Raw genomic sequence first — 11,805 nt, 5'->3', positions numbered from 1 at the left:
ATTACATCGTCTTCACATCTCTACTGTTCCTGCCTAGTTTCTGTATTCGACTGAAGAAGCCTACTGTGTAGGCGAAACGTTTCGGAATAAAGTTGTCTAACTGTTGCATATGTGTCTTACCTAACAAGGGCGAGTGTGTACAGTGAGTTAAGGGCGAGTATGAGCAGTGAATGAGTTAAGGGTGAATGCGAGCAATGAGTGAGTTGAGGGCGAGTACGAGCAGTGAATGAGTTAAGTGTGTGTGGTACAGCAGTGTAGGCAAGTTCAGAAAGAGTGAAAGTAGCGCTTAACGCTATGTTAAAGTCAGCGCTCACGCCACTACTGACGTCATATTTGTACACTCGACAGCTGATTCCCCGGGACTGTCCATGCCTACACTCGTTTTCTCAGTAAATGGGCTCGGGAATGCATTTATAAGTACGTAAGGTGGTGTGTGGGAAGTGGAGGAGGTGAGGAGTGGCTGATGAAACATGGGGAGAGGCAAGAACCGTAGAGGCCGCAGTAAGCCAGGGCAGGGCAAGTGCTCTCCCAAGCCTGACACGGTACCGGGGGTAGGCATTGGTCTCGATTGGTAGTAGGTACACTAATTGTCCTATGCATGTATTGCTGTGCTCAATGTACCTCTGCTAATTTGGCACAGATATATTCCCTCCCCACTCCCCCTGTGGAACTTTCATTTTTGTATACGTGGCACATCACCCTAGGTCTGAGTTTAAGCAGTCACTTTTTATACCATGTCACTAGGAAAATTGTACACTGAAGATCTTCAGATCTTGCTTTTCTCCTGTGGAACTTTGTTTCATCAAGTGGTATTTATAGTTTTTACACTTGGCCTAAGGTTATGCAAGCAAATTATGAACCTCGCTGCATTGGCTTATATAGTGCCACGTACTTAAATATTCCGATTTAATAATAGACTGTTCCTTGGCAGATTTCAGCTATTAACTATAGTTTAAACTGTGCTGTATTGTTGGTTTTACATTAGAGATGCAATTTTATTATGTAAGTGGTTAAAACTGTAGTCTAACCTAATGAAACCCATCTAACCTGACCTAAAATAATATATAACAACCTTACTCAGACATCGGTAGTTGTGTGTCTTTGTTTTGCATTTGGCCAGGCATGTAACATGGTGCGACTATTTATTGGCTCATGTGCTGTGTCATAAAAATAAAATTGCATTTGTATTATAAATATGAATTAATGCTCAAGTTCTGCCGAGTAATAGTCATAAAATATAGCCTCTGATTTTCTCTTGTTTGTTTCTATACTTTGATTATACTATATATGTTGGGTTACATTTCTGTTATACTTGTCCCTTGTCCCAGAAAAAAGTTTGCAGATAGCTTTTAAAAATTTAATAATTTATTTGAACATGTTGATGTATTATGTATCAAGCTTTATGGGGTGCATAAAATTAGTTAATTTCAGTGGTGATGCCACCACTATAGCTGTGGAGTGGATTTTGGTGGTATTGTCTCATTTGTTTCTTCAGGTCAGCCTTGTATAAAGCTATTACAGTACACAGATTATTTTTATTTATAGTTTTTTATAAAATATAGCTATACAAACTTTACATGTTATAATGATTTAAATAGGATATCCATAGAATTCCTCAAAATAATCTATTTTCATTGTTCTGTACCTCACTGAAACATGTCGATAATTTTTAACGCAATATTTGAAGACAGTAATGTATATAAAAAATAAAAATTTTTAGCTGCAGTACCTCATATGTCAGTGGCAGAGCATTTGGCTAACTCCCCACAAAGGTTCAGTCCCGTGCATGTACAGATATTCGACAAGTCGCCTAACACTTGCTATCCTTATTTACTGCCTCTCCTCACTTACCACATAGGTAAATGAATTCATCACTAAGGAAGGAGCATACTATAATGGTATTTGGTTTGTGTCAACCATCTTTGATGTTGTAATGTCACCTTTGCACCATTTATAACATTTTTAGTATATTGTTAAATGTTTATACAGTAGTGTACTGTATATTATAATAAACAGAATAGAGAAAATCTACTCTAATATACATTACTTAGGTATGCATACTGGTCAGAATCAGTCGTCAGTAAATGAGTACATACATCGCTAAGTGAGGAGAGGCTGTACTTAGCAGCAAATGAATACAGTGGACCCCCGGTTCGCGATATTAATCCGTTCCTGAGAGCTCATTGTAAACCAAAATTATCAGAAAACGACTCAATTTTCCCCATAAGAAATACAGTGGACCCCCGCTTAACGATCACCTCCCAATGCGACCAATTATGTAAGTGTATTTATGTAAGTGTGTTTGTACGTGTATGTTTGGGGGTCTGAAATGGACTAATCTACTTCACAATATTCCTTATGGGAACAAATTCAGTCAGTACTGGCACCTGAACATACTTCTGGAATGAAAAAATATCGTTAACCGGGGGTCCACTGTAATAGAAGTCAAATTAATCCGTGCAAGACACCCAAAAGTATGAAAAAAAAAACTTTTACCACATGAAATATTAAGTTTAATGCAATAGAATAATTACAATAACAACAATAACAATAGAATAATAACAATAGAATAATTGACACTTACCTTTAATGAAGATCTGGTGATGATTGATGGGATGGGAGAAGGGGGAGTGTGTTGAACCTATTGTTTAGAAGGGGAATCTCCCTCCATTAGGACTTGAGGTAGCTTTTCCTCCTGAGTAATGTAGGTCCTGCTTGGCAATTTCTTCCAAAACAGGCCTGTTTTGTCACAATTAAACACTTGTTCATGTTTCAATCCTTCAGCCTCTATGTACTCCTCGAATTCATGCACATATTTTTCAGCAGCTTTGTGGTCTTAACTGGCAGCCTCACCATGCCTAATCACACTATGTATGCCACTACGATTCTTAAATCTTTCAAACCAACCTTTGCTGGCCTTAAATTCACTCACATCACCACTAGTTGCAGGCAATTTCTGTACCAAATCGTCATGCAACTGCCTAGCCTTTTCACAAATGATCGCTTGAGAGATGCTATCTCCTGCTATCTGTTTTTCATTTATCCACACCAATAACAGTCTCTCAGCATTTTCTAACACTTGCGGTCGCTGTTTCGTAATCACAGTTGCACCTTTTGCAAGAACAGCTTCCTTGATTGCCCTTTTCCTGCTCACTATAGTAGAGATGGTTGATTGGGGTTTACTATACAACCTGACCAGCTCCGATACAAGCACTCCACTTTCATACTTTGCAATTATCTCATTCTTCATTTCAATAGTCATTAGCAACCTTGGTCTCAAAGGGTTGGCACTAGAAGCTTTCTTGGGGCCTATGGTGACTTATTTTGCAGAAACAAGCACCAAAAACAGTGAAAATATGGATAATATGGAATGTACCGAATGTATCCTTAGATGCACACACACTGGCTGGCTTGTAAACACTGGTACACACGGGGAAGTTCAGGCCACACGTGGACACGTCTCGTACGAATCGCATCGCATACCGGGTTTTGTAACGGGAACCGAGGCAAATTTTTGGCGATATAATGCATCGGTTACCGGATTTATCGGATACCGATAGCATCGTGAACCGGGGGTCCACTGTACTTAGACTTCAATAAATTGGTGTGAGTTGTATCTTAAGGGAGGATCTAAGGATCCTGAGTAAACCTGGGTTATCCTGGGTTAATGCAATTACGTATAGGTAGTACAGTGGACCCCCGCATAGCGACCTTAATCTGTGCAAGAGGGCTGGCTGTTATGCGAAATGTTCGGTATGCGAATGAATTTTCCCCATAAGAAATAATGGAAATCAAATTAATCCGTGCAAGACACCCAAAAGTATGAAAAAAAATTTTTTACCACATGAAATATACATTTTCCTACACACAAAGAGAAGGATACATGCACAATAGTAGAGTAGTACATGCACAATATATATTGTGCATGTACTACTCTACTAAATGAAGAATAAATGACACTTACCTTTATTGAAGATGCAGCAATGACTGATGAGACACTGTGTCCTGGGAGTGCCTTTTCCTCCTGAGTACTGTAGGTCCTGTTTGGTATTTTCTTCCAGAACAGGCCTTATCACACTGTGTATGCCACTACGATTCTTAAATCTCTCAAACCAACCTTTGCTGGCTCTAAATTCACCAATATGAGCACTAGTTCCAGGCATTTTCCCTGTTCACCTGGGTGTTAGTCGACTGGTGTGGGTTGCATCCTGGGAGACAAGATTAAGGACCCCAATGGAAATAAGTTAGACAGTCTTCGATGACACTGACTTTTTTGGGTTATCCTGGGTGGCAAATCCTCTGGGGTTAATTGTTTCTTGGTATTCTCAATAAGCCACACCAACAACGGTGGTACAGCAGCAGCAGCAGCTGACGGTGGTACAGCAGCAACAGACGATGCTACAGCAGCAACAGACGATGCTACAGCAGCAGCAGACGATGCTACAGCAGCAACTGACGATGTTACAGCAGCAGCAGACGATGCTACAGCAGCAGCAGCAGCTGACGGTGGTACAGCAGCAACAGACGATGCTACAGCAGCAGCAGACGATGCTACAGCAGCAGCAGCAGCTGACGGTGGTACAGCAGCAACAGACGATGCTACAGCAGCAACAGACGATGCTACAGCAGCAGCAGACGGTACTACAGCAGCAGCAGCAGCAGCAGCTGACGGTGGTACAGCAGCAGCAGCTGACAGTGCAGCAGCAGCTGACAGTGCAGCAGCAGCTGTACCACCAATAGTAGCGATGGTTGATTGGGGTTTATTATACAACCTGGCCAGCTCGGAGACACGCACTCCACTTTCATACTTATCAATGATCTTTTTCTTCATCTCCATAGTAATTCTCACCCTTATTGCTGTAGGGTTGGCACTAGAAGCTTTCTTGGGGCCCATGGTCACTTATTTTCCAGAAAAAATCACCAAAAACACTGTAATAATACGAAATGTTCTGATTGTATGCTTGGATGTTACCGCGGAGGCTGGCTGGTAAACAATGCCACCGGCAGAACATATGAGTGTGGCTCAGGCCGCACATTGGACGCGTCTCGGACGAAGGGCAGTGAGCGGGTTTTTGGGCAGTATGCGAGGCAAAATTTTTGCGATCAAAGCGTCCGGTATGCGGATTGTACGGTATGCGATGCGTCCGGTATGCGGGGGTCCACTGTACAGTGGACCCCCGAGTTTCGTGATTAATCCGTTCCAGAGAGCCTGCCGAAAGTCGAAATTGCCGAATGGCGAAACTATTTTCCCCTTAAGAAATAATGGAAATAAAATTAATCCGTTCCAGACACCCAAAAATATTAAAATAAAATATTTTTTTTCAAATTAAATAAAGATTTACATACTGAAAACAATGAGAAATCAAGTACATGCATATAAAAAATAATAACATTACACTTACCTTTACTGAAGACTTCTGGGTGGATGGAAGGCGGGAGGAGGGGATAGGAGGAAGGTGTACACTATTGTTTGGAAGGAGAATCTTCCATTAAGACTTCAGGTATGAAGTCCTTATCTGGGGGTTACTTCCCTTCTTTGTTTTTCAAAGACACTGGCACTGGGAACAACTTGAGTCACTGGAACCCTGTTGCACAAAATATCTGTCCAGAGAGTTCTGTTTCTGGCGTTTCTTTAAGATTTGTCTGAAGTGGGACACAACACTGTCATTGTACATGTTGCCAATACGGCCTACAACAGCTTTGTTAGGGTGAAGTTCATCTATAAATGTTTGCACTTCAGTCCACTTTGCACAAATTTCCTTAATCTTTGAAGAAGGCACCTTCCTCCATCTCTCTTCCTCCTCCTCCTCTGCAGCAGTTTCCTGAGCTGTGATCTCTTGCTGTTGCAGATGAAGCTCTTGCAGCTCTTCTGTGGTTAGCTCTTCCCTGTGGTCCTCCACCAACTCTTCCACATCCTCACCACTCACCTCCAACCCCAGAGACATCCCCAATGCCACAATAGATTCCACAACTGGCATAGGCTCCTTAGGGTCAGCCCCAAACCCTTCAAAATCCCTCTATTCTACACATTCTGGCCACAATTTTCTCCAAGCAGAGTTCAAAGTCCTGGAAGTCACTCCCTCCCAAGACTTACCTATAAGGTTTATGCAGTGGAGGATATTAAAGTGATCTTTCCAGAACTCTCTTAGGGTCAGTTCTGTGTCTGAGGTCACTTCAAAGCACTTTTGAAACACTGCTTTTGTGTAGAGTTTTTTGAAGTTTGAAATGACCTGCTGGTCCATGGTCTGGAGGAGAGGAGTTGTATTAGGGGGCAAGAACTTCACTGCGATGAAACTAAACTCCTCCACTATTTGCTCTTCCATGTCTGGAGGATGAGCAGGAGCATTGTCCATTACCAGGAGGCACTTGAGTGACAGTTTATTTTCCAGGAGGTATTTCTTCACACTGGGGCCAAACACTTCATTAAACCAGTCTAGGAAAATATCCCTTGTGACCCATGCCTTACTGTTAGCCTTCTACATCACACACAAATTACTCTTGGCGACATTGTTTTTCTTGAACACACTGGGATTTTCAGAGTGATACACCAGTAAAGGCTTCACTTTAAAATCCCCACTAGCATTACTACAAAACATGAGAGTAAGCCTATCCTTCATAGACTTGTCCTGGGAGTGCCATTTCCTCCTGCATGATGTAGGTCCTCTTTGGCATTTTCTTCCAAAAGAGGCCTGTTTTGTCACAATTAAACACTTGTTGGGTTTGAATTCTCCAGTGTCTATGCACTCCTTAAACTCCTGTACAAACTTCTCGGCTGCAGTTTTGTCAGAACTGGCAGCCTCACCATGCCTTATCACACTGTGAATGCCACTACGCTTTTTAAATCTCTCAAACCAACCTTTGATGGCCTTAAAATCACAAGCATCACCACTTGTTGCAGGCATTTTCTTTACGAGATCGTCATGCAACTGCCTTGCCTTTTCACATATTATCGACTGCGTAATTCTATCTCCTGCTAACTGTTTTTCGGTAATCCACACCAACAATAATCTCTCCACTTCTTCGAGGATTTGTGATCTCGTTTTTGTCAGCATATCTACCCCTTTTGCAACAACAGCACTCTTTATTTCCTTTCCTTTCGCCATGATCGAAGTGATGGTTGAATTGGATTTGCCATACATCCTGGCAAGCTCTGTAACACGTACTCCACTCTCATATTTTTCAGTGATTTCCTTCTTGAATACGATCGTGTTCCTCACTTTCTTTACCAAAGGGCTTGCACTAGCTTTCCTTGGGCCCATGGTGACTTATTTAGCAGTTGCAATCACAAAAAACAATGGATTATTACGTATGAACCCACGGGGTGATGGTCACGTGATGGTAAACAATGGCACACTGAGCGTGAATGGCGTGGGAGACTGGCTTTGTGTGCGCAGTGACGGGCGGACGGGTACTGGATGGTTGCCGAATCATGAGTCTAATCACGAACCGCAAGGCCAAATTTTGCCGAAAAAACTTGCCGAAAGTCGGATTTCACAAAAGTCAATGCCGCCGAAACTCGAGGGTCCACTGTATTATCTTTTTCATAACTGCTAAATTGTATTATAAATTATACAGTTTACTGGTAAACTTATAGGAGAAAAAGTCCCAAGTATGTTTTCTTTATTGACAGATTCTAAAATGTTTTCACTTACAACTCTCAAAATCTGTAAAAAGAGACTTGGCTCAAATCCTGTACGTAATAGAAATCCTAGCCACATGTGGAAAGAAATTCTGCACTCGACAGTTCACCCAGCGCATGTTTCCATTGCACATCTTATACAGTAATACAAAAAGTCATTCCCCTCCCATTGTACAGCTTCTGCAAAGTGCTGCTTTACTTGTACCTTTCAGAGGGGATTGCCTTGGCACAGGTGAAGGGCTCTTGATCTGAGGAATTGGAGCTACCCTTCCTTCCTTCCTCTGATCAAACCTAATTGCCTCCTTTTTCCAAGCACTTGATGACTTTTGTATTTTAGTGTTTTCCAGAGAATACGATACTGTAATTTTTTACTTTAGCCTTGATTGGTTTGGTGCTGCTTTGACATTGTAATTTTCCAGTTCTTGATGCGTGGCTGCATGCAGCATTTTTTGTAAAATAAAAGAATGTCCCTATAATAGAGAAGATATATAAAGAATGATGGTACAGTATAACATTATTAGCCAGTGCTTCCAGACACTCCAAGATGAGATCAATTCATGGTAGGCTGTTTGGGTGTGCACAGCATATTCAAAATGGATCTGTTCTTTTGTCAGGCGAGATTCCAGGAGAATTTAAAAATTAGTGCACTTTTTACATCTGTGTTAATGTAAAGATAGTAATCGGTTCAAATTTAAATTTTTGCCTCTGTGTATGGCTTCTTCTGTTTGGACTGCTATCTATTTTCTAGACTTGTTTCATTACAAGTCTCCTTTGGCAGGAAGGGTAACCATAGGTTTTCATATCAGTAGTGTTCATCCTATAGGAGAAAAGAAATAGCTGTAGGCTCAAACCTATGAGCTATGGCAAAAAAGCAAACATGGTCACTACCTGACTTACGGATGCATCTGTAAACTAGTTCAAGACAGTGTTTGCTTTGTTGTCAGAGTTCATAAGTTCAGACTTCTAGTATTTCACTAATTTAACACTTTTCACATGTATCCACGAACTGTGTGAAGACAGAAAAGAAATAGTTTTTGCTAGACAAGTCTACAAATTTTCATCAAGCCTTGTTCTACTTTGTTTGTTTTTTTTTGTTTGGAAAATTTTTGGTTATGTGCTAGTGTTAAAAATATTTGAGTAAGTGATAGTGCCACTCAGTATCATCCAGTCATGCATTATTTCTGAATTAGTTTTTTGTAAATTTTTTATGTGCTTGTGTTAAAAATAATTGAATAAGTGATAATACTGTTCAGTATCATCCAGACCCCTTATATTATCTCTGGTTCCTCCATATTATCTAAGATGTTTACAATTAACAGGTAGTGCAGGGGTCAGTGATTAGGTTCACTTATCTGTCTGTCTGTGTGTGTGTGTGTGTGTGTGTTTGTGTGTTAGCTGTCTACTGTGACAGCAGCTTCACGACTAGTGCTTGTCCAGTATTTACATATGATACAAGATTAATTCTGGCAGTTTTATTTATTAAGTTATTTTGTTCCCTAACACCATCTTTAAAGTCCATTCTTGCTTTAAAATTTGCGATGGATGAATTTGTCGTCTTTGGGTCCCGTTATTGTTTCAATGAATGAAGTGCTGCATTATAAAGTGTAAATAAGTAAAAACATAAGCAGTTATGTTGTGCTTTCTACACAGTGCTTTGTAATACGCTAGCAGCAAATATGTCCGTAGTGATAGACCTCGATTACATAGAGCACATTATCCGTCCCCAAGTGACTGGAATATATTCTGTAAGTACTATATGATTATGTAGAATCCTTGGTGATAACATCCTTAATACTGTTACCTGTTGCATGGTTTTTTATTTCTTGTAATTCTGTCTTCCCTGAATATATTAGATTCAGTATTATTCCATGGGGGCAATAATCTTGGTCTGTAAGTGGTAATAACAGTACAGGTTGACCATCACTAATCCAGTATCATTGGGACCTGTAGGGTGCCAGATTAGTGATTTTGCGGATTACAGAGTGGTTAGGTTAGAATACGCTTAACCCAACGGCGATGTTTATGCAGTGGTAATTTCATTCATTTTATGCCCTATTTTTGGCCCATTCCCTTGTTCCAGTCTATCAGACGCATAGCTATTTTGCTAGCATTCCTTCTGTCAACTGAGTACAAGAAACTGCCCATTTACCTATTTCAACTACCCAATAAAGTGGTCAGAAGTTGGTAATTTGGTCAATTTCACACAAATTTCAAGAGATGCTAGTTATAAAATATGGTCCAGAATAAACAGTGCAGACATTCCTGGCACTAAAATAAAATTTTCTGTGTTCATTAGTCACATCTCCAGGCCCCTCTTATATTACGCTTGCTTTCCATTTTGAATTTTTATTCACACACAAAATAGAAGATTTACTGTTATGCAAACTACTGCATTATTGTAATAACTGTATAAATACATGTAATGTCAACCTATTTGTGACTGCATGTTAGACCAGCCAGTTGGACACTTATTGGACAGTAACGTCATTTGTTTACTCTTGAACATTGGCAAAAATCTAACTTTTCCTCTACTTTGAGCTCAATTTCACGGTACTTTCCATTGTGAAACCAATCAAAATCATATCTATTTCTGTAATATATCTTCCATTCTATCAAATGAGACCAAAAATGTTGAGAATACAACCATAAAAACCACATGAAAATACACTGCAGTCTCTGTTGTACATTAAAGACAAGGTCACTATTTTTTTCTCATGCACTGCATGCTGCAGGATTTTTTTTTATATAGTGCACACATACCACACAGGCCTATTCTCTCATATGTAGGCTCAAATTTACTGGTCATAGCTGATCTGAGTGAGCTGAGCTCATGGTGACCAACAGTGGCTTGAAAGCCACCTTATCTTTTATGGACTATGTATGGTGTATGAGCTTTACATGACGAGAAGCATTTCTTTTATTTGTTGGAGCAATGGGTAGGGCTAAAAGTGAGCAGGTTATAGCAATAAATGGAGAAAAATAAACTGGAATGACTTATGCAGCAAGTAGCGCCACCAAATAGTGGCGACCCCAAAAATTTGAAATTATACTAGCTGAAATTAGTGCCGGATTACTGATGGAACCGGATTAGTGATGGCTGACCTGTACTGGGGAAATTATATAATGGTTATAATTTTGTGGTCATGGTCATTACCTGTAATTAAACAATAAGGATTCTTACTCTCCAAAAGAGCTTAATAATTTGTGTTACTGTACATAAAATTTCATGAGAGGCAATCAGCATTTGAAAATAAAAGCACATTCTAAAATTTTATGAATTGACTGATAAGTACCCACAAAACAAAAATATAGGTACAGTAATATGTATATTGAAATTCAGCCAGTAGTGAAAGCAATTACTGATGTAATGTATCTGAATGTAGTGATAATTTTTATCATGTGAGGGCTAAAATTCTCTTGCCATTCAATGAATCTTGTAAACTGAAGAGAGGGAATGGGGGAAAATGAGTGACAAATTTGCAGATACAGGTAGTTTGTTTATAATGAATGGCTTGCCATGAAAAAAAAATGTTAACCCTTTCAGGGTCCAAGGCCCAAATCTGGAGTCACGCACCAGTGTCCAAGAATTTTCAAAAAAAAAATTTGTTATTTTTTCTTATGAAATCGTAGAGAATCTTTTTGTGAAGGTAATAAAACAAAAAGTACGAAAATTGGTGGAAAATTGACGAAATTATGCTCTCGCGAATTTTGATGTGTCAGCGATATTTACGAATCGGCGATTTTGCCGACTTTGACTCCCATTTTAGGCCAATTACATTATTCCAATCAACCAAATTCTTAGCTATTTCACTAGTATTACTTCTATTCTATCGATTGAGCTTCAACACACCCAGAGAAGACACTGCCGAGAAGAGTAATTATCACCACGACACCAAAACCAAACGTGGTGTAATTATAGGCTTCTTCCTGCGTGCACTCAGAATCTGCAGCAACGAGTCCCTTGAGGAAGAATGCACTATAATTGAACAAATATTTTCTAAACTCCACTATCCTCGTCACTTCATCAGAGACTGCAGACGGCAGGCATTAAACATCTTCAACACACCCAGAGAAGACACTGCCGAGAAGAGATACATAGTCCTTCCCACCAACTCCATTACCAAACATGTTTCCAACATCTTTGCCAAAACATCATTCCAAGTATC

The 11,805-nt window shown here is 39.9% G+C and overlaps 1 protein-coding gene across 8 annotated transcripts in view; it reads left to right on the top strand.

Annotated features, from left to right (window-relative positions):
* The first annotated feature begins 265 nt into the window (after positions 1–265).
* The window catches only part of LOC128697429 (vacuole membrane protein 1), a 42,441-nt gene continuing 30,901 nt past the window's right edge, over positions 266–11,805 (top strand). The window contains exons 1-2 of one of the 8 annotated variants that reach the window (XM_053789081.2): positions 275–417; positions 9,290–9,384. In XM_053789081.2, the coding sequence (XP_053645056.1) occupies positions 369–417; positions 9,290–9,384 (144 nt within the window). In that variant the 5' untranslated portion in view covers positions 275–368. Of the gene's footprint in view, positions 579–719; positions 810–9,289; positions 9,385–11,805 lie in introns of those variants that run through there. The other 7 variants (XM_053789084.2, XM_053789085.2, XM_053789082.2 and 4 more) reach the window with 7 other exon arrangements.

The sequence above is a fragment of the Cherax quadricarinatus genome, chromosome 44 (assembly GCF_038502225.1).
Source record: "Cherax quadricarinatus isolate ZL_2023a chromosome 44, ASM3850222v1, whole genome shotgun sequence".
NCBI classification, from domain to species: domain Eukaryota; kingdom Metazoa; phylum Arthropoda; class Malacostraca; order Decapoda; family Parastacidae; genus Cherax; species Cherax quadricarinatus.
This window is presented reverse-complemented; position numbering and strand designations above follow the sequence as displayed.